General features: G+C 36.6%; 3 protein-coding genes and 1 pseudogene across 4 annotated transcripts; 3 read left to right on the plus strand and 1 right to left on the minus strand.

Annotated features, from left to right (window-relative positions):
• The first annotated feature begins 1,682 nt into the window (after positions 1-1,682).
• Positions 1,683-3,047, plus strand: LOC103325471 (general transcription and DNA repair factor IIH subunit TFB1-1 pseudogene; annotated as a pseudogene).
• A 2,590-nt stretch (positions 3,048-5,637) lies between these two features.
• Positions 5,638-14,930, plus strand: PEX1 (peroxisome 1). Of its 2 annotated transcripts, none has more exons than XM_008227605.2 (18): positions 5,638-5,969; positions 6,053-6,226; positions 6,327-6,426; positions 6,578-7,069; positions 7,492-8,238; positions 8,976-9,067; positions 9,240-9,313; positions 9,469-9,691; positions 10,452-10,545; positions 10,660-10,814; positions 11,411-11,641; positions 12,096-12,296; positions 12,869-12,994; positions 13,080-13,141; positions 13,516-13,633; positions 13,741-14,025; positions 14,133-14,206; positions 14,365-14,930. In XM_008227605.2, exons 1-17 carry the CDS (start codon positions 5,775-5,777, stop codon positions 14,169-14,171), a joined length of 3,408 nt encoding a protein of 1,135 aa, XP_008225827.2. In that variant the 5' UTR covers positions 5,638-5,774; the 3' UTR covers positions 14,172-14,206; positions 14,365-14,930. The 2 variants fall into 2 exon arrangements, with proteins under 2 accessions (XP_008225827.2, XP_088903818.1); XM_089047692.1 differs by having other exon boundaries at positions 5,712-5,969; positions 6,327-6,422.
• A 617-nt stretch (positions 14,931-15,547) lies between these two features.
• Positions 15,548-18,990, minus strand: LOC103325445 (proteasome subunit alpha type-5). The gene is made up of 10 exons (XM_008227606.2): positions 18,864-18,990; positions 18,533-18,575; positions 18,329-18,410; positions 18,062-18,142; positions 17,591-17,704; positions 17,416-17,517; positions 16,995-17,053; positions 16,254-16,356; positions 15,918-15,983; positions 15,548-15,817 (listed from the first exon to the last, which is right to left on the minus strand). Exons 2-10 carry the CDS (start codon positions 18,544-18,546, stop codon positions 15,725-15,727), a joined length of 714 nt encoding a protein of 237 aa, XP_008225828.1. The 5' UTR covers positions 18,547-18,575; positions 18,864-18,990; the 3' UTR covers positions 15,548-15,724.
• A 168-nt stretch (positions 18,991-19,158) lies between these two features.
• On the plus strand, positions 19,159-23,437 carry LOC103325446 (proteasome subunit alpha type-2-B). The gene is made up of 11 exons (XM_008227607.2): positions 19,159-19,320; positions 19,451-19,527; positions 20,112-20,176; positions 20,531-20,577; positions 20,706-20,781; positions 20,941-21,008; positions 21,189-21,258; positions 21,924-22,009; positions 22,571-22,633; positions 22,913-22,978; positions 23,121-23,437. The coding sequence occupies exons 1-11, from the start codon at positions 19,280-19,282 to the stop codon at positions 23,167-23,169; spliced, it is 708 nt and encodes a 235-aa protein (XP_008225829.1). The 5' UTR covers positions 19,159-19,279; the 3' UTR covers positions 23,170-23,437.
• The last annotated feature ends 71 nt before the right edge of the window (positions 23,438-23,508 follow it).

Raw genomic sequence — 23,508 nt, forward strand, 5'->3', positions numbered from 1 at the left:
CATATCATACAAAAGAAGACTTTCCACTCCCCGCAACTCAAGTTTAACAAAAATAACCCTGACTGACAAAATTTGATTCTTCAAACTTGAATTGTCCTTTAAAAATTTCAAGGGAACTACGATCTTATTTATGCTCCCATTTATGCTCCTTGAAGTCTTCTAACACCAATACATTAAGGGCTTCCTCTATTATCTCACCAACAGCCAGACGGTGGTTCCAATGGAAAACAAAAACCTTTTTTCAAGTCTCCGAAAACTCCCCGGGGCAGTCTAGTAGTGAAGAAGCATTCAGTCCAAAGATCAAGAGACGGAACGAATCTTGTCGATCTCTAATAATAGTGTCCACCCAATGAGCGGCCCCTTCAGTTTGGTTTGGTTGTAAACGATGCGTCCTATTGGTTTTATTTTGGTTGGGGAGCTTCAGGTGTCTCCATTGGCAATCACTTCCAACTGTTAAAACTTTAAAACCTGAGTCATTCATGCCAAGAACAACACCCCACTGTACACTCACCCAGTCGATAAATTGAAAACAAGTACACCCTATGGTCTAAGTACACCCTAATATTTTAATTAAAATATAAAATTAACTAAGTACACCCTATTTAAATACCAAAATACTCATGTTACACCTTAAGACACTCTATTACACAACACTCTAATACCCATCCTAAACCAAATTTCTCTTTTTACATTAATTCATGCCCTCTTTTCATATTTATAAATGTATTGAATTGAACTACAGACACAAATATTCAACTTATTATTTGGTTTCACAAGTCATATGAAGGGATTTTCATGGGCCCTTAACATATTATTTGATTCTAAATCAGAAAAGCTATGAAGGCATTTCCGATGTTTGCAGCAAGACTACAGCATACCCACATGGTCATGGATCTCTTCAGATAATCAATATTAAACGACCCATAAACTTCTCCCTTTGAAGAACAAATTAAATCCAATTTCTAGAGGAAGGTTACAAAATATTTTAGCCCTTGAAGAACAAATCAAGACAGTATAACCCATTTGATAACAAAATTAAAATGAGATTTACCAATACTAGACGACCACGGTGCCAGTATAATGGTACGTCGGTGGTGTTACTGTAATGATGGAGAAGTGGATGGTATGACGATGGTGTTAGTGTGATGGTGGAGGAAATGATGTTATGAAGGAGGCGTTGCGATGTTCGGTGGAGGAATCGTCGATGGTGTTTCACAATACAATATATTGATCCTTTTTGGTTATTAGTAATATTAGGATTCGTTTAGCAACACTCATAATATTTCTCAATCTTTGATCGTTTTCCTTCCTCAAAAGAAGCCATAACCCTAAAACTAGCAAATACACTTCTGATACCCACACACACACACACCAAAAAAAAAAAAAAAAAGGGAAATACGCCGGGAATATATAGGTCTTTATCTTTTCGTCCAAAAAAAAAATATAGGTCTTTATCAGGATCTGATTTCGTGAGAAATAAGAAAGTAATAATTAATGCGAATCCCAATCCCAATCCTACTAGGAATAGGAAAATAATCCCTCGGTCTACAAAAAGCACCTCTCACCTACACAAAACCCCCACCTCATTGCCTCAAATACCCTAAACGCCATCTCTGAGATTTTTTTTTTCAACTTTGATTGATGTGCATTTCTTTTGCTTTTTTGAGAAATTTGGGAAAAAAATGTCGTGTAGGCAGGTGGTGATGCGTGTTAATTACAAGGCTAAAGTGAGAGAGCCTGGGACTCCTGGTGTTTTAATTATGACGGACAACAAGTTTGTGTTCAGGCCAAATGGTCACACGTCCGCCGGGAAACCAGCGCTCGATGTGGAGTTTAAACAAATTATAGGTATCAAAAACACTAAGGAGGGAGGAGATATACCGCCTTGGCTTCATCTCAGTGAAAAGGACAAAACTTACATAGTTGAGTTTGCGAGTTTTTGCGATCTTCATGAATGCCGAGAGTTTGTAGCCAATGCCCTTGCTAAGTGTCGACAAGCTGCAAAACCTACTTCTTCTGATGAACAAATCAGTACAACAGAAATAATGCACCTTATGAAGCTATTACAAGAAGACAGTGAATTGCAGAAGCTTCATGTGCAGTATGTAATTAGTGGTGTCTTGACAGAAGCTGAGTTCTGGGCAGCTAGGAAGAAGTTTTGCGATTATGGAGATAGAAACCCAAAGCCGAAGCAACGGGTTGGTTTTAAAAGCTCAATGATAATGGACACCAAACCCATGATGGATGGCAGGACGAACAAGGTTACTTTTAGTTTGACTCCAGAGATAAAGTATCAGATTTTTGCCCTGAAACCATCTGTTCACCAGGCGTTTCTTGCTCTGGTCCCCAGCAAGACGACAGAAAAAGACTTCTGGACAAAGTGCTTTAGAGCTGAATACCTCCAAAGCGCAGGGTATGCTGCTGCAGCTGAAGCAGAAGCAGCCGAGGATGAGTTGCTGGCAATGTTTTTGAAGCAGGATTTGGTATTGGCGAGGGAAGCTCGTAGAAAGCTTCGACGGGTTGATCCAACTTTGGACATGGAAGCTGAACAAGGAGACGATTATACGCATCTTCTTGATCACGGGATATTCTTTCGGGATGAGGTGTTCAACAGGTGGAGGACTTTAGCACAAGAGCTTAGCCGGCAAGGCGCGGTTGTTCTTCAAGGAAGAAGTGTCGTCGAAGTAGATTTAGAAGATCCAACAAGTGTGGCAGAGGCATTCAATATAGTGCGGTCAAAAGAGGAGGAGGCTGATGAGAGTGGCGTGCGGGAGAGACTTGATCGGATTGCTCGGATGACTGAGATGGAGGATCTTCAAGAACCTCTTCACCATCATCGTCCTGTTGCTCAATTATTATGTATCAAGGATCCTCGAGACTACTTTGACGCAAAACAAGCTAATAATGCCATTAAAACTGAGGAAGCATATGGCTTCTTGAGGCAATCTATATCTAAAGTCAAGAGCATTGGATTTGGAAATTCCACAGTTGCACCAGAAATTGCTCTTGTGGTTTTCAATGGATGTCCGGCACTAACAACATTTTAGTGTAGGACTAGTTTGTCCTTCATATTGCTTCACCCCTGTATATCTGCTGTTTCTGACTGTATGCTGCCTTTATCTTGTAAGCATCTCATATGTATAGATACAAAACTGTACATATATTCATTCAATTTTGCTATATAGCTATGAGCTTAGGCGCCTGCCTAGGTCCCGATTACTCCTCTAGGGGCTAGGCCCGTGCCTGCCGCCCGTCTAAGAGTCTTAAGACCTAGTGATTTTTCAAACATTGTACTTTCCGCATAAGAAAATATGTTTTTTCTTTATTGATATAAATGAGTTACTGGGATTGAATGTTTTTTCTTATGTAATGGTACTTTTTCTTTATGAACCAACCCTGGTAGTTATCACCTGAGACTTCTTGGAGGTCCAAATGCCCTTATCACCTGCCACCGCCATTGATTCTTGCAAAAGGAACAGAGGAAGCTCAGTGAGGTGATGAGCAAAGGAGAGAGAATTTTAGGAAGATGATGAGAAGAAAACGCCTTGAGGCGGGTGATGTCCTGTGCTTCCTATTTTGGTTCTCAATCTCTAGTTGCTTTCTCTTCTGTTTTGGAACCCATTTCCTTAAATTAAAAGTGACTCCTGTTGTTAACATCTTATCCTACTGTTCTTCTATCTGGGTCTTTGAGAAATCTATGTTTCATTATTAATGCTTTTGCTATATGTATATAAAAGAAAGAGTTTATAACTTTATACTAGCTAGCTTTTAGCTGAAATCAGTAGTCTTTTATAACAATTTGTTTCTATGTCTATGTTTTCAGTATGTTCAGTGCCAATAGTTGCAGTTCAGAAGAAGAAGCCGTACTTTCTAAAAGAAGGGAGCTTTCCAAAGAGAATACAGATGGCGAGGAGGCTACGCTAACTCTGGGGACCCTAATGGGTATCACTTTTACTTTTACTTCATATGCAATTAGATGCTGAGCTTCTGTTTTTTGACATCACTTGTTAGTAATCATAATGGCAATGACAGATGATCTTCCAAAGGGTCCTCCTTTGTCTCCTGCGAAGGTGGATGGGGAAGGAGACACAAGTCCTCTTCTTTAGCTCGTTAAGCTGGCAAAGAGTGGTTTGCTTCTATTTACCTTCCCCAGAAGCACTTCTCCTGACGTTGTTGATACTGTATCCAAAATTATTCATTCTGTGTGGAATCCGGGAGTTGTGGTTCACCCCTGTGAGTAGATAATTTGCCTGTTTCTCACACATCATATTTTCTTTTAGAAACAGTTAATACAAAGTTGTGCTTAATTTGTTTGAAATATTTTTCTGTGTCATTTACTGACATTAAACATTATGCATTTCAAGAAATGCATTTTTAATCAATATCCCACGGAAATCCCAAATGAAAGAGTAGCTACAGTATTTCTCTTCTCCAATTGTTCATGTTTCAATAGAATCCATCTCTTGCCTCCTATAAATTTTAGGTGAGACTAATTTTTATATGCAATGATCCGTACATGCAGGAAGCTTATAATACCGGAGATTACATCAATGCTGTTGTTTCTAGACAGAAAGCAGAAAATATAAGTGGTGTATTGTCCCCTGGAAACCGTTCGTGAAGGTTTGCTTGTTTCTCTTATGCAGTTATTTATTGCTTATTTATAATATATTTTGAATATATGTATTGTATTGTATCAAAAGATGATACGCTCAAGCAGAAACTGGCTGTATTCTTTTTAACCAAAAAAAACCGAGTATAGCCGAGCGGCTATACACATTTTTCAATAATAAAAACCCATAGTTTAGCCGGTCAGCTATACTCTTTCATAAAACCAAAACGCCGCGTATAGCCGGTCGGCTATACTATTTATAAAATAAAATAAAAAGTACCCGCCCAGGCGCTAGCGCCGTCTCGCCACCTGTCAAACCCGTATAGCCGCGCGGCTACACTATTTTATTATATAATGATTATAGCCGCGCGGCTATACTATTTATAATGCCCCGTTGGCACTAGCACCATTTCGTCATGTATCAAAAATAGTATAGCTGTGCAGCGGTACTATTTTTAAATTAAAAACTCGTTTTATTTTAAAGACCCAGTATAGGGGAAAGAACTGCGATTGAAGCAACAAGACATAATTCGAATATTTAAAGAGGCTCACAGTAACTTTGATGAAATTCCAGAGATTGTCTAAGTCTTAATGATATGTGTTTTATCATATTATAACATGTTACTACTCAATCTGGCAGCTTGTTTTAGCTACAATGAAGATAGAAGAAGGAGAGGAAATCGAGAGAGGAAGAGAGAGGAAATTCTCTAGAAGAAAAGAGTATAGCCGCGCGGCTCTAATAATTTAAAAAACAATAAAAAACAGTATAGCCGATCGGCTGTACTAATTAAATATTCGAATACACTGAGAACGTATAGCCGTGCGGCTGTACTATTTATAAAAAATTTGTATAGCCGAACGGCGGAACTATTTAAATATTCGAATATATTAAACACGTATAGCCGCGCGGCTATAATATTTAAATATACTATTTTATTTTGTTATCTTATTTTATACAATAACGTTGCAAATTGCACCCAAAAATAAAAATAAAAACGCAAATTGGGATAATTTGAAGGGAGGATGACGTAAGCGTTACTAAATTCGAGAACGGCTCGGGAGAGACGACGTTTTGCGGCGCTGCGCTCACCCAGTCAAGCTTGCTTCTTTATCTTCTTTCTAAAACTAGCCTCTTATCTCTCTCTGACTCTGAGTCTCTTCGGCAATGGAGTTTGAGGTTAGGTTAGTTGGGGGCATAGAGAACTGTTACGTCTCTCTTCCTCTGGCCCTAATCCAAACCCTCCAGTCCTCGTCGTCCTCCCTCCCTCATGTTCTCGCTCTGGAGCTTCGCTCCTCCTCAAACGACAGCCGCTGGAATGTCGCTTGGTCCGGCGCCACTTCCACTTCTCAAGCTGTCGAGGTAAGCTCAATTTTCAATTTTTCTGCTTCAGCTGAGGAAAGCTATGAAATTTTTCAGTGATTGATTGTGTGGAGGCATTGCAGGTTGCTCAGCAATTTGGGGATTGCATTTCGTTGCCAGATCATGCTAGGGTTCAAGTTCGTGCTCTTTCGAATGTGACGAAGGCTACTCTGGTCACAATTGAGCCTTCTACTGAGGATGATTGGGAGGTTTTGGAACTTAATTCTGAGCTTGCAGAGGCTGCTATATTGAATCAGGTACTCCAAGTGTTGTCAATTCAAGGTCTTTGTGGTTGTATATAATCTATCTGTATATGTGCATCAGTGTATCAGTGTATCGTAACTTTGATAAATGCAGGTGAGGATTGTCCATGAAGCAATGAGATTTCCTCTGTGGTTGCACGGCCGCGCTACCATTACATTTCTTGTTGTTTCAACCTTCCCCAAGAAATCGGTGGGTAAGAAGCTGTATTCTCCGTCCTGATTCAGTTATTCAATTAATTTTCAGTGTTAGAATTTAGAACTCGATGAGCTGGGATTTATAACTTGTGCTCTATGATGATATCTTAGTCTACCAGAATTATGTTTTGACTTGTGGGTTATTACCAGTGCAACTGGTTCCAGGGACTGAAGTTGCAGTTGCTCCAAAGAGACGCAAGACTGTCAACTCACATGGAGATTCATCCACTCTTGCTTCTAATGGAAAGCGCCATATTTCAAAGGCACTACTGCGCATTCAAGATCCAGACAGGAGACTAGTTCACAAAAGTGGTTATGTCAAAGGTGTTGAGCTTGGAGTTGTTCTCACTTCTGTTGCTATGATTCACCCAGAAACAGCAAAAATGTTATCCTTAAGCTCTCTTCAGTTAGTAGCTGTTGTGCCAAGATTATCACCAAAAGAGAGCATGAAAAATTCGGAAAATGATGGTTTGAGAACAAGAAGCAGTTCAACTCCAAAAGAATCCAACAATGGAATTTCAAATGACAAGAAGGATAATCGTGAAACAATTGTTCGGCTGTTGATTTCTGATTCAGTGGCTAAAGGGCATGTAATGGTTGCCCAGTCTCTTCGTCTTTATTTGAGAGCTCGTCTGCATTCATGTGCGTAAGTTCTACCCAGTGTTGAGTAGAGTACAATTTAGCTATAATGCATTTAGAAATATAGACTCAAAAGATGTTCACTGGAATTTACATCTGGATCTTATTTTAAAAATGAAATATTCTCTTGGAACGCCATCTAGAGTTTGGATTGTTCTTGCTCCTTTGGACGCAAATTTAATTTTCTAATTATACATTCATGTGCCTTATGACACTGTTTCTTCCACAATCAATCACAAGAGTTGGGTGAATTCTTGTGGATTTTCCATGACTCCCTCTTTAAATTGGCTATGGCATCTGCTGAATAAGGACAGAGAAACACAAGTTATCCTACCGTTAATAGTCATATGTTTCACAATGACATCATTTATAACCTTTCATTGAAGAAGCTGGTTGTTCTAATGAGATTGCTCTCATGCCTGCAGGGGTTTATTTAAAGGGATGCATTGGTATTTTGAAGACTGACATTCCCCTTCTGTCACTTTCTCCTTGCCACTTTAAGATATTTGGGAAAGAAAAAGCTGTTGAAAGAAATGGTATAGAAGTTCTCGATAGGCATAAAATTCGTAAGAAGAAAAACATGCTTCTAATGACCGGGTCAAGCACCTACATAGATGTTACTGATTGGTCAACCCATGACAAAGTTGTTGATGCTTTTTCATATGAATCTTCTTGCAAAGAGGATGAAGGGGCTAGTCAGAAGTCTGAGGAGGGAAAGGGAGTAGAAAGTCTTGTTAAAGCATGGATCCTTGCACAACTTGATGCTATTGCTTCCAATGCAGGAGAAGAAATTAATTCCTTGGTTTTGGGAAATGAAACTATACTTCACTTTGAAGTGAAAGGACAGAAATCTGGGATTGAGGAGAAGGTACATGAATCATCAAGTGGCTGCCTCGAAAACAAAAATAAGAATGCTGAACTACCAGTTGAAATATTATATGTATTGACATTTTCCAAGGAATCTCAACTTGCTGGAAATGCATATGAGCTTGTATTTGATGAAAGAAACAAAGACAACAATAATCTTGGAGGTCTAGAGACAATTGTAAAGCTGAAGGAGGGCGATCCTGTGTCTTTTTATTCAGTAAGAGAGAGAATGTCTGAAAAAGATGTCCCTGCTGATGTATCATCCTTGAGCTGGATGGGGACAATTGCTTCTGACGTTTTAAATAGTAGGTATTTGTAGTTCCTCGTGAATCTGTTTCCACTTCTGACACCTAACGAACTCTTATTTACATATAATTTTGATGGTCTATGGGAAGTACACTCTGGTAGCCTATGTTGTTTTTAGTGTAGCTGTGGATGGAAACACAAGGGAATACACAAATAAACAGACACTGAACAATAAGGACATGAATGAGTTGTGTTTGAGATTTTAGAAAACTGCTATGTTTTGTTTTCATTCATTGCTGTCTTTATCTCAAGGTGGATGCTCTGGCTGTTCTGGGAGAAGAATAATTTGATGAATGATTCTGATATTTAAACTGGGCTACGGATAAGAAAAAATAGAACAATTTTACTTTTGATTTTTGAATAAGCAATCAGTAATCTACTGGTTGTCTTACAAAAGTATTGGTTTACTATTGAAAGTATTGGTTGAGTAGTAAAGGAGGATTGGAGTTTAACTACCATAATGCACACATACAAGACCGAGAAGACTGAAATGGTTGAGTTAGAGGCATGTATTTTGTCTTGTTGTCATTTTCAGTTAAAATATGGCAATATCTCAGGGTGGACAGTTAGGAGTTACAAAGAAAAAGGAAACTTTTGATTTTCTTAACTTGCAAATAAAAAACCAGTCTTTTTCATATCCTCTGAAATTGACATCCTACTAGTTTTTAAGTATATTTCCCCTCTCACTTTAAATGATTCCTTGCTGTTCCCTAATACATGCTGTTTTCAAATGTAGGAATGTTGGTGTTGTTAACTCCTGCTTCTGGGGCATGGTTCAGTTCACACGATCTTCCTCTCCCTGGACATGTTCTGATATATGGACCTCCTGTGAGTGCATCATCTTTTGAAATTTGGTTTTCCCATTGGGTGATGCAATTTTTGAAGTTAAATGACATATTTTGTGGTTTTTATCTATCAACACAGTGTTTTGTTTGTTTGTTTGTTTGTTTTTCAAATACTTGATATTGTTTTTTCCCCTTCTTCCCATTTCTCCTATTAGGGTTCTGGAAAGACATTATTAGCAAGAACTGTTGCAAAGTGTCTCGAAGAAGATAAAGACCTCTTAGCACACGTGTATGTTGTTATCTTGATGAATTTCTTTTGTTTTTCATTTGGTCATTGAATTATTGAAAAGTAACCTGAAATGAATTTTCATTTAAATTTTCAACTTAGTGCATCATGATGGTAAAATATGCATGTACTGTAATGCCCTATTTTTGCCTTTGCAGAGTTTTTGTATCTTGTTCACAACTTGCCATGGAAAAGGCCTTGACCATTCGCCAAGCACTTTCAAGCTATATGTCTGAGGCTTTAGATCATGCTCCATCTCTTGTAATTCTTGACGATCTTGATAGCATTGTTTCATCCTCTTCAGACTCAGAAGGATCTCAAACTTCAACCTCTGTTCTTGCTCTGACAGAATTTCTCAACGACATTATGGATGAATATTGGGTAAGATTTTTGTGAAGGTTCCTAGGATGTAAGCAATGATGCTAATGCTAGAATGATATGTTTATCTATTAATTTTCTAGAATACATTAATGATTGTTGTGACATGGTACTACAATTGATTAAGTATGCCAGAATAGTAAAATATAATTTTTTTGGCACTGCAATGAATAAATGAACCTTATTTCAGGTTCAAGTTATTCTTGTTGGGACCAAATTGTATTTGTAGAAATAGTTCTTTCAAACTTGTAAAGAGTTTATAGAAATTCTGTCATTTATTTGTCTCCTGGAATGCTATGCTAATTAGCAACAGAGCTAGTAGATTTAATAATGAGTATTATATATTTATTCAACTAAAAAGTCCCTAATCTTATGGAATTATGACCCTGAAATCTCTGTACTGCCTGAGCTAAAACCAAGGAAAAACTTGAGCAGAATCAGTAAATGCTCAATCTCTCATCCCAGTATGCTGGCAGTCCATTGGGCATTTATATCTTAAATTTCCTTTAAATCCCTTCTTTATTAAAATACGTGTTGCTCAATCAGACCTTGGCTACTTCATATTAGCATAAAATTTAGCCTATGCCGTCTTCTTGTCATAATGCCTGAATTGCTGTTAATTTTTGTAGGGGGAAAATACTTTTAATCTATTGTACCAGCTATAAATGATAAAATGCAATAAGCTAACCTTTCAATTTCATACCATCATTAGATGGGTTTATGTCCTTTTGTCAGCTAACAAATCTACTGGGACTCTGAACAGGAAAAAAGGAAGAGCTCGTGTGGAATTGGTCCCCTTGCATTCATAGCTTCAATAAAGTCTTTAGAGAGTATACCGCAATCATTGAGCTCTTCAGGTTTGTTCTTTCTGAATATAGAATGAGAAATGCATTATACTGAATCATAGAGATTTGTTTGCTTCTTTAATTAAAACATTTGAATGCTATATTTTTGACTTTTTTCATTATCAGGAAGGTTCGACTTTCACGTGCAATTGCCTGCTCCTGCTGCCTCACAACGTGAAGCCATTTTGAAGCATGAAATTCAGAGGCGTTGCTTACAATGTTCTGATGATATATTACAAGATGTAGCCTCAAAATGTGATGGCTATGATTCATATGATCTGGTATTCTTCATGTTTCTACATTAAATCTTGGAGGGTAGAAGTTGCGCAAATATTATTACATTCATGGAATTCATCTTTATATGCTTTATGGGCTGTTATTAGTCCACTATTGCATCCTTATTCTTCCAGCCTTCAGAACTTTAAATTATGTGCTCTAGATAAAAGACTGCTTATGGAGGTGATGACAGTGGATAATGTTGACAACCTTCTCTCTTCTCTTGAAAACTAATAAACTCCGTTGGAAAGTGCGATTGTAATCCTGACTGTCCAGGTCTCCAACATATATATTGTTATTTAAAGTTAGAATGTTTGAAATAGTTTGGGAGAGTGCTACCTGCATACAAGTACAAATGAATACAGAGATCTGATCGTCTCTGCTTTAATACATTGTGTCTTTCCCCTTTAAGTTTTCACTTTTGATGGGCACAAAAGACAATGCTTTCAGTGCCTTAAGCATGAATTTTGCGGCTTGTGGTAGTTTCAAATTGAGAATGTTTTTGTAGGTAATCTGATCATTGAGAACTGTTGAAGTTTTTTCTGGTGTATGTGTTAGATTTTGTTTTGGTTGGACTATCTTAACAATCTTGCCGTTTCAGGAAATCTTGGTCGATAGAACTGTTCATGCTGCCATAGGTCGTTTTATGCCTTATCATTTTGCTTTTGACAAAAGTGAAAATCCCACTTTAATAAGGGATGATTTCTCTCGGGCAATGCATGATTTCCTTCCGGTTGCCATGCGCGACGTCACTAAATCTGCTCCTGAAGGTGGTCGGACTGGGTGGGACGATGTTGGTGGTCTTGTTGACATTCGCAATGCAATTAAAGAGGTATAATTTTATCAATTCAGTTTTTGTTTTGGGAAATCATCTATATCAGTGTTTTTCACTTCTCATGCTGCCTTTAATCACTGATTTGTTACTTATTGAAGGTAGATTTTTTTTACTCTTATTTTCTTTTGTCTTGTCTCTGCCATTTTTTTGTTTTTCTTTCTCTGTTTCATTATATTACATTGTCTCCTCAACTGTATGATTATCTACAGTTTCAATGAATCCAAAGATGGTTTGGCTCCACTTAATTGATTCCAATCAAAGTTGTTCGACCATGAGAATAATTTTTTTTTATTAGCCTGTTGATGTTTAGTAAAATTGGTTTGATATTTTTTACTGCTGTCATATCTCACTTTCCATGATGTAATATAATTCATTTGTTTCAGTACTTGTCTTTCTGTTTTTGTAATCTAATTGTGCTATCTCTATTTTCAATTCCTATTATCAATATCAGATGATTGAATTGCCTTCAAAATTCCCAAACATCTTTGCAAAATCTCCTTTAAGGTTGCGGTCCAATGTTCTATTGTATGGGCCTCCTGGCTGTGGAAAGACACATATAGTTGGTTCTGCTGCTGCAGCCTGTTCACTACGATTTATATCAGTCAAAGGACCTGAGCTGTTGAATAAATATATTGGTGCTTCAGAGCAAGCTGTAAGTGGTGAATTATTCATTTACACATTCCTTTTGCATTGATTTCTAGTAGACTCTATACTACATTTATTTACATAATGTATCAGTCTTTGCCTCTACCTGATTCTCAATCCATTGAATTGTGCGTGAGTTGTTTTGTGAAATTATGTTGCATACGCCTTTTCTGTTGTGTTTCTGCAGCTTAGTGATCAAGTAACATGAAAAAATTGTGTGGAATAGGAATTCAGACTAGCATTATCAAAAAAATATTTTTGGAGATATATGAGCCGATGATCAATGATTATTTTCATTGGTACTCTGTGAACTTGGCTACAGAAAGTGTTTGACTATTCTGTCCAAAGTCTTAAGATTTCAAGTTGATTTTATTGTTCTGCAATATGATGTGAAATTCTTACATAATCATGTAAAAAATGAGAAGGTATATTTCTTCTTAGAGTTAAATAACCGGCTCCACAACAGATACGTTAATGCTTCAGGGGGACGATAGAAAATGTGTAGTGGTTCCTTATACGTTTTATTTTAGAACAATCTTCTGTGTGGTGTGATGCACATTGATTGATGCTGATGTCTAGGTCCGGGATATATTCACCAAAGCTGCTGCTGCAGCACCATGCCTTCTCTTTTTTGACGAATTTGATTCTATAGCCCCCAAAAGAGGACATGACAATACTGGAGTAACTGATCGTGTTGTCAATCAGGTCCTCTCTTGTATTCTTGCCCCAATTTATCTTCTTCCTCTCTTCATAGTTGATTCTCTTATCCTAGTATATCGCTTTCTCACAGTTTCTGACTGAATTGGATGGTGTTGAAGTTTTGACTGGTGTTTTTGTGTTTGCTGCGACAAGGTTAGATTCTCTTCAGAGTAATTGTTTTATTTTTAGATTCATTTATAAGTGCTGAATTTCTGATATCAGTTTCTAGGTCAGAAAATAGCTTTGTCCAAAGTACTGTCACTCATGGTGGTCAGTTAAATTTCCTATAGAAATTTAAGGTAGCGATTGTAATTTTATTATTTGTCGCTATGACCCATGCATGAATGCTATAACATACTAGAACAAGTCAGTGAACCTTGTGCAAATTGCCTCCATCTTTTGTCAACAGTGTTGCTCCTATGCGGACATAGGTCCTGTTTGTAGATTGTTTCAATCATATTTTCTTGTCTTTACTGAGTATATACCACTTGTCTAATGAAAAAAGACTGCATTTTCATGGCAAGCAGTAGACCAGATTTACTTGATGCTGCACTGTTGAGACCTGGTAGGCTAGATCGCCTTCTATTTTGTGATTTTCCATCTCTGGGTGAAAGGTTGGATATTTTGACGGTCCTTTCAAAAAAGGTTAGAAATGAAATTATCTAATCAAAGCATATGATTTGCACTTGTATTTAGCTATTTTGCAATTTGTTTAATTGTTATCCACTTTTTTTTTTGGTCAACTGCTTCAGCTACCACTGGATGGTGATGTGGATTTAAGAGCCATAGCTTATATGACTGAGGGATTTAGTGGGGCTGACCTTCAAGCTCTTCTCTCAGATGCTCAGCTTGCAGCAGTGCATGAAATTCTGGCTGGTTTAGATACCAATGATCCAGGGAAAAAGCCAGTTATTAATGATGCTCTCTTGAAGTCTACTGCTTCCAAGGCAAGGCCATCTGTTTCCGAAGCTGAGAAGAAAAGATTGTATGGCATTTATGGCGAGTTCTTGGATTCAAAAAGATCTGTTGCTGCACAGGTCTCTCTCTCATTTCTTTATGTCCTTGCAGTAGGCTCATTTATTATTTGAAAAGTATATCTTCAAAGTAAAATTTACATTGTGACTAACAAATAATGGTTTTGCAGTCGAGAGATGCAAAAGGCAAGAGGGCAACCCTAGCATGAGATATGACTGAACTTGATGGCCTTTTGTTCTTCAGGTAGGCAAGATAAGAGGCACCTTGTAATTAAGTTTCAAAATGAACTCTACTGTTGTTCCCCACAAAACTGACTTGCCTGGATCTTTTATTTTGATGTGTTCTAGTAGTTTATTTGAGTTTGAAATTGAATTACATGGTTCTTATTTCCTATCATGCAGGAAATCAAAATTTTGAAAGATTGCTCCACCAGTTCTTCGGCAATGCTTCAAATGTAGCTTTGCGTTTATGCCGCAAGGCTGATGTTGCTGCAGATCATCTTGCCAAAGAAGCGTATGTTTGCGACATGCACCATAGAATACGTATATAGCGGCACTAGTTATACACCCTGAGTAGGGTTGGAGGCAAAGGAAATAACGACTTCACTTGAAGTTTTAATTCAATAAAAAGAAGAATCCAATGATTTTGTTCTTGGATATATAGTATACAGAAAGAGACCCATAGGGACGGTAATCGCCATTCCTGGTCCTGGACACCAAGAATAGAGCTCAATTTTGAAATTTAGTTGGGATTAATTTCCTGTCATTAGAAATTTAGTAGGGAAGCATACAATTTTGAGCTTCTAATTCTAAGGATAGTTGAGTCTTGAGAGGGTGAGATAAGATCTCTGCAATATCAGACCAATTAGCTTGATACTGAATATATTTGTTAGTACTGTAAATAAGAAAGCAATATTTATTTATATTATGAAAGTTAATATTAATGATAAGCGTTGATAATTGAGATATTTTGTTTATAATCTCTTAACAAATTTCATAAATCACTAAAGAACCATAGTTCAAATGGATCCAATGAAACTTCAACTGGCCCTGAAGCTGAACAGATTTCATTTTCTAGAAAAAAAAAAAAAAAAAAAGTAAGTTCCGCTTCAAGGTTCCCAATTCTTCTGTCTCCTTGATGATCGGGAACCAGCTCTCATGTAGCTTGATGGTGATGATGATGACGGGGATGCTCCTGTGCAAAAGATTATAATTCCTTTTCTTTTCTTCGGTCTTCATTCAATTTTGATTTTCTTGATTTTTTTAAATATAATTATTTTATTTTTATATATTTATAAATTCCATTTTCAGTCTTAATTTACTAGGTCCATGGGTCTTCTTTTTGTATTTTGTCTTTATATATTTATAAATTCCAACGTGGATAACCTACACCAATTTTCTTCATTCTCATATTGCTAACATTCAATTAAAACATGAACTGCAATGGATGACAATGTCAAATAAAAGGGAAAAAAATTGCACCGCCAACTAACCACCATTGGGTAAACAGCCTGCATTAAACACAACATGCCACCACTCTAGAAGATAATGGGAGAATTGTGCGCCAAACAAAATAACTGCAAAATTTTCATCAGTTCACATGAAATCTTTCATTAGAGCACAGGATGGCATCTGCTCATCAAAGTCGGATGATAATATTTTTGGCTTACTGGTCAAAATCATCAACCATAAACAAATCCGAAATCCTTTTCTGTAACTTAACAAATACAGAAACAAATTCAGTTCGGAAAAACACGAGAGCTTATAGGCGACTAATGACAGCCTCCACCTCAGAAGGGGTATACAGATGGTATGTTGGAGCAACCTTTGCGATATCAACATTATTGGGAGTCACCTGCAAACAGTAAAATAGGTCAATTAAAGTAACCCTATGCAAACTAGATATATGTAAAAACTAAAATAGGTCAAAATCCATATCACTTATAAAGGTTCACCTTTTCTTCCATAACTTGCTTAAGAATAGACAGAGCAATTGTCTCAGCTTCTTGAAGAGTCAACTCCTGAAACCCATCATCAAATGAAAATACTGATTTAAATGGTTGAAAAGGCATGAAGCAGAAAGCATTTCCATAACTTGATTCCACCAGAAAATTGTCAAAAAAGTAAAATGGCTTCGTCCTAGAAGGATGACTTCAATCATGTGTACAAGCAAATTCATCTTAAACATATGGCTAACCACTTCAGCATTTCATGCTCCATAAATTATAAGGCGACTTGGTAGAATATGTACACAAATAAGAAAACGAATAAGTTATAACAAGCAGAGATACCTTGTTGTATTGCTCTTGCAGAGAGCTGTCTGCACCTTCTGAACCTGAGCCAATAGCTTTTGCATTGCATTGCCAAAATGTGCCAGATGGATCAGTATAGTACCTGCATATCAGAAGTTTTCTTTCCTGGGTCAAGGAGACAAGAACATACAAAACAGAAGCAGCAAGAATTTGGAAGTAAACTTTAGAAAAAAAGAAAAAGAAAGAGAGTATAACTTATTAATGTTTACATCTGATCAACAATACTACATAAAACTACATATCCCTAAGAAACAAAACTATTGTAGCATTACAAAGGTCTACAATGTGCTCTCCTGCTTACATCAAGCTAAAAGAAAAAGCACAGGCATCTCAACTTAGAGCCAAACAAAAGAACTGAGACCGCTTGTATACATAAATGGTAGGAATATAACAAAACATGGAATGGTAATTGTCAAAATGATATCTTACTGCAAAGATCCTTCTTAACTCTCTCTTTGGGATTGCATTGACATATATATGCCAAATGCCTCATTAGTGATTCATTTTTAAATAAGCACAGTCTTTCTCTCTTTAATGGTAATTCACACACACAATCATATTATACGTAGAGTGGTGATTTCCCCACTCCAATTTTATCCACTTACACTCCATTTTATAACTAAAAAAGGAGTGTAAGTGGATAAAATTGGAATGGGGAAATCATTACCCTATACATATCTCACAACAAGAAAAGAAAAAGAAAAAGGAAGTATCACTTACAAGCTGGGCCCATGCTCATCATGACCTGCAATTAGAAGAGATACTCCAAATGGTCGAGACTGCAAACGAGAACATAAAAAACCAATTATATAGCAATAACATATAATATCACAGGGATAATATAGGAACAATGCAACAGAGATCTAATAACAGATGCCAAAAGATGCTTCACTCATATTAAAAAGAAAGAACAGTATGTCCCTGGTTCATCTCTTTATCAAAGATAAAACAGGCATCCTAAAGTGCTTGATTATGAATTGCTACGAAATAAACAGAAAAATCAATAATGAAGAGGGGTATTGGTAAAGTATAAGCACAATTTCACTAATCTTAATATCAAAATTTTCTTCCAAACTAAGCAAATTCAATTATTTGACTATATACATAAACTTTCATATAAACCAAATAAAATGGTTATTACCATGGACTCTTCATCACCTTCACCAAACCGAAGGGCCAGATCACAAAGAGCTTGTGTTGTAGATTCCACAGTCATTGGCTCACCATAGGAGAACCTATGATTCTGCAAAAATTGGAAGTTAGAATACAAGTATAAAGGTTAGAATATCAATCTGTAAAACCAATGACAACAGTACCTGAGTTTCAACGCGTGCATGCTCAACAAGTGTACGAGCATCAGCAATCAGTCCACTCATGGCACATCCTATATGGTCATCAATTTCCATTATTTTCTCCACACTGCTGGGTTCCTGAAGGTGAAAAGTATAGAGTATCATTCATCAGTGAAACAGAAAATGTCTAAATTTGAAACATGAACATATTATCCATGGAAACAAGATAGAGCTGGATAAAGAAAAGGTAGAATTTGGAAAATAAAAATTGATTGACCCAATACAATTTGAAAATGAGATAAAATATGAACTGTCAGAGGCTTTATTGCTCCTAACTTAAGCATGATTCTTAAACAACAGGATACACAAAAAGGGTGCCATGTGTTCTAGGACAAAGGGCCTCTAACAGCTTTGGCTTAAACTTGTAGCTATAACAGTATTAACTATAAAAAAAGGTAAGTACAAAGAATTCATATAAGGAGATAATTTGCATACCAGTAAAGGCGAAGTGATACGTTTTTCCACAGCAAGCACAACACCCTCTTTTGTCTTTAACCCAATAGCAGTCGAACCCAACTGTAATTCATCAAAACCCAACTTTATCCAGTAATTATACAGAGAAAATGTGTTAAAACAATAGCTATTTTTGTGTCACTGACACTCTGCTTAATCCTACATTTTATGCAAAATGAGGCTTTTTTTTTCCTTTCATTTTTTTAAGAATCTGAAAGAGAGTGAAAGTGGGATATAATAAGGTCGTACCTTGATGGCCTCAATGGCATACTCAACCTGAAACAACCTGCCTTCAGGGGAGAAGGTGTTTACTCCTCTGTCATACTCAGTCCTTCACAACACACACGTACCCAAAAAATAATCAACAAGGAAAGAAGTAAAAAAAGAATATGTGTATGCATATAATTAAGACATATAATTTACTTAAGAAAACTCCTCAGAAATGAAATTCACCTTGTGAGAAACATCTTGGTTTGATTGGAACTTTGAGATTGATCTGAATCAACACAAATAAACAAGAAGTGAATAAGGACAGATCTGTCTCTGGCTCGTAAAACAACGAAAGGACTTTTACCCGAGTACCTTCTATACTGAAAAAGATCGGGAGAAAACAAATACTATGAAACAAAATTGAAATTTCGTGCGACCCAAACAGAACACTGTAAGAAATCTTCAGACAGAAACTCAGTTCTCTATCAACTTTCAGTGACCATTCAGTAAAGATAGAAGGAACTAATCATGTGTTAATGTAGATAGAGAGAGAGAGAGAGAAAGAGAGAGTTACCGAATTAGTATGTGATTTGCTTCACTGCGATGAGAGCTCCTTCTGCAGAGAGATGGTGATTTATGATATGCTTTCGTGTTGGAGAAGAAGGGTTTTTCCTTTTTCTTCCTCTCCTTCAAAAAAGAAAAAGAAAAAGAAAAAACCTCTAAACAGAGTCGGGTCGGGTCAACTTTGTTTTGGGCCAAACCCATGCAAAGTTGAATACGAAGCTGAAACTCATAAAGGTTCATTGAAATTTCTCGGCCTAATAATTTGAAAGCCCACCCAACATGAACCAAACTAAAACCTTCTTCTCCAACAAGTAAAGCTCAGTCTTCAGACCCCTTTTATGTTCTTTTGCCAAAACTTCCGTCAAATCTCTCTCCGTTTTTCAGAAACACAGAAAAAAGCTTGAGTCTTTCTCTCTATAGCACGCAATGGGAGACAGTCAGTACTCGTTTTCTCTCACCACTTTCAGGTAACTCTCCCGCTCTATCGTTATTCTTCACATTTCCAGGTTCATCATATATATGTGTGCGCGCGCGTTGGTGTAGAAATTTAGTTGGGTATTTGTACTTTTTGATTTATTTGCGGCATATGCTGAGTAGCCCTTCAGGGAAGCTAGTGCAGATCGAGCACGCTTTGACAGCAGTTGGGTCGGGCCAAACCTCTCTGGGGATCAAAGGTAATGGTCATAGTGCTTTGTCTGCTTTATTTTAAGCTTACCCATTGAGTGATTAGTCCTTCTAGTGTTCTTAGTGATTAGTCCTGCTAGTGTTCTTTGTGCTTGTTCTAAGTGGTGCTTGTAATCTAATTGATTTGCTGAATCAGTCAGAAGATTATTGAAATATTGGTAGAATCTGGCATCTGGATGAAAAGCTAGGTTTTTTAATTTATTTGAACTTTATAGTGGATTGAGCTGAAAATTTTAAGATAAATTAATTCAGGTTATACTTTAGGCCCAAATGCATGATCTGATATTTGGATAGAACCTAATCAGAAATTTTCAGATGCAATGTTGAAGTGAGATAATGGTACAATTTGGATAAACTAGATCTTTGATTTGACATTTTTAATGATAAACATTGGAACTTTTGTTACGGACCAAATGTATACAGATATATTTAGAACGAACTACTAAGAAAATATTTGGTGGGAATTTAACCTGCTGATGTGATATGAAAGGAAAATTTAAAAGTTGGGCTGTCTATATCAGACATAGACATGGCTGTCTGTGTAATTGTGTGCGTGTTTACATGGTTACTGCAGCTGCTAATGGGGTTGTTATTGCAACTGAGAAGAAGCTACCTTCAATCTTGGTTGATGAAGCATCTGTAAGTCCTCTTGATCACTTGTGATGTTCCCTATTTAAATTTCACTAGTTTGATATTATCTTATATTACAATTTCTATCTGCTTGAGTTAAATGGAGACTATGTGTTAGAGCCTAGTGGCATAGCTTCTGGAGACTTGGATTTGTAATGAGTCATGATGATATGAGTTTGTATCACTTTTAGCATTAACTAACTTTTGGACCTACAAGATTTAAGTGCTTCACACCATATCTATGTTCTGAACAACATATTTTCTAAATAGGACTGTTTCTCATGTTTATGGAATGATTTGAATGGTTAATTTATCCCCCTTCTAAGATGTTGGTTTCTGATCGTATGTATTTTCTTTGGTCAGGTTAAAAAGATACAGAGTTTGACACCAAATATTGGAGTTGTTTACAGGTTTGTTTTTGTGTGATTCCTGTACTGAAGCCCATTATTTTCATAGTACTGAGTTACTTGTAGATAAATCTATTATTTTATCTTCATTCAGCGTGCAAGTCTTCTTACCATTAGTTTCTCTCCTGCAGTGGTATGGGTCCTGATTTTCGAGTCTTGGTTCGAAAAAGCAGGAAGCAGGCAGAACAATATCACAGATTATATAAGGTACTGAGTTTTTCTTCTCTCCTTATTTGATTATAACTTTGTGAGATGTGATGTGACAAAGTTTCATCATATTTTTTTCAAGTTCTTGCAAACTATAATAATAAGATGTGCTTGTATATTGTGAAGGTCTTAACTTGTATAAAACTATCATGTTTGTAGGAACCAATCCCTGTTACTCAACTTGTGAGGGAAACTGCGGCTGTTATGCAGGAGTTCACTCAATCTGGGTAGCTATCACTCTGTCCATGTTAATATAAAATGTGGTTCCCTTTTTGGACTGAAACAAATACACTAGTTCTTGGCCCATGTTTCGTCACATTGAGACTATGATCCATATATGAAACCAATGGCCTCTAATCGATGCTTTTTAAATTTACTGAAGTATTTTTCTCCCCTTTTCTTTGTAGTGGTGTAAGGCCTTTTGGGGTATCTCTGCTGGTTGCTGGGTTTGATGACAGTGGTCCCCAACTATACCAGGTATTTCCATTCTCCAATGTTTTATTAAATATTTTTATGGATCATTTCTCTATTTGTTGTTTCCGGTTGCAAGAGATGATGCCTTTTAAGGAAAGAACATCAATTTAAACAGAGTTTGGACCAAATTTTTAAAGCATATTTGGCTTCTGAACTTGCTTCTGCCCAATATTTGGTTGTGTTAAAGTTTGTTAAACAAAAGTTTTTTGCACTCTGTAATCTTTAACATGGTAAGTTGACCAGTAGTAATCTTGCTTCAGCTTCATTCAAATAATTTCCAGCTCTCCATACAGTAGGTTGCACTCCTGAATTTGGTTGGCGTACTGAAACTCTTTTATCTGCCTGGAAAATGTATACTTCAGTGCTTTGCCTTTAGGACATGCACATTTTGAACTTTTCTCCTAAGAAGACTAGCTGAATATGAATCCAGTTGAATGGATTGCATCATTTGGCAGATAAATATATTTTCCAAACTTTTTTTGGTTTCTTGAATCATTTCCAGGCAACTTCTGTTTGTTTTAATCATAACTCTATTCTAGTTGGTGGGAGAGAAGAAAATTCCTGTCCGGCGTTAGTAATATTTAAAAAATTGTATTCTGCCCTTTGTTGACAATAATATGAAAGCTGATTATGCAAATATTGATATTTTTAAATTTATTTCTCTGTAGGTTGATCCTTCAGGTTCATATTTCTCGTGGAAAGCCTCTGCAATGGGGAAGAATGTCTCAAATGCAAAAACATTTCTTGAGAAGAGGTACTAAGACATGGTTTTGGACATTTTGTCCATTTTAAGCCGACTAAAATGACATCTCTTCCTTCATGCATTGTATACTCTTTCATAAAAGAATTTAGGTGGGCTTTGGGGCTACTATTACAATTGTTTATTGTTTCTACATATACTATTAGGTGGTCTGTTCTCTGCCTAATCTGAGAATTTCTTATTCTTCCACACATGCTCTCAGTTTGGCTTGCCATAATGTTTTATGTATTTGACATCGCTGGTTTGATAACCAATAGGTAACCCTGCTAACTATAGAAATGTAGATAACAATGGCATTTTCTCTGGTTGTCATAAACCTCATGTAACGTCAAGCCTTTAAGCAATCATGATTTATATATGTTCAAATAGAAACTTAACACGATACCCTTTCTTGGATGTCCTTTTCTGTCTTATGATTTCTATAGTTTAGCACTTGTATCATTTGGCATTTCTCAATTATTTTTGTTTGATACTTACGATTCAAATTTCTGTCTCACTTTGTTTATTGTTCTCAAAGGTGAAGTGTATCTTATTATATTTTTTTTTATAATTCAGGTATACTGATGATATGGAACTTGATGATGCTGTGCACACGGCTATTTTGACTCTGAAGGAGGGGTATATATACATAACCTTTTTTTATAAATGCATAATATGTAGGAGTCAGAAAGGGGAAGAAACTTGAAAAAGAAAATTGTTTTTGTGCTTCATTATAAAGTATTTGTTACTGCTCGGGCAAATGCTGTGTGGAGTTCACCTTCAGTCAATCAATGATTGTTTCAGTGATGCAAGTTTCATCTTGCTTCCTGGCCAGCCAGTCAACAATCCGTTCAGTTATTACTTTCAAGTTCTGTATTTCTGTCAGCAGTCTGATTAGTTGCTTCATATTTGATGCAGATTTGAAGGACAAATCTCAGGAAAAAATATTGAGATTGGGATAATTGGCACAGACAAAAAATTCAGGCAAGCTCCATCTTTACTTCCTACTTTGGCAATAAATGCTTTGCTAATTATAAGTTAATATCCTTGCTTGATGAATTTCTGATTTTGAAACTATTCCAGTATTTTGTGGCTGAATTATCTTTTTATGCTCACTTTTCTGCAGAGTGCTAACCCCAGCAGAGATTGAAGATTATTTGGCTGAAGTGGAGTAGTGTGCCTGTTACTGCGGACAATTTGAAAAACCAAAAAAATTAATCAATCCAGTTTATGTTGTGAGATGGTTGCATATTCAGCAAAAATGATTTGGTATGGGATGCTATGCTGTGAGTCTTTAGGAACCAAATCACAAACTTTTGGGGCAGAAGCAGCGTAGTGCCATAATTTCATTTGTATTTGTTTGTAGCCTTACCTTTCTTACAATTCTGACACAAATTATCAATAGCTTTGAACTTCATTAAGACATTTACAGCGGACCCGAAATTCCTAGGCTCATTATATCTATCAATTCCCCACTGCATGAATTTTAAGTGGAATTTCCAGGATTGGCTTGC

This window comes from Prunus mume, linkage group LG3, assembly GCF_029339155.1.
Source record: "Prunus mume cultivar Tortuosa linkage group LG3, ASM2933915v1, whole genome shotgun sequence".
Lineage (NCBI taxonomy): Eukaryota > Viridiplantae > Streptophyta > Magnoliopsida > Rosales > Rosaceae > Prunus > Prunus mume.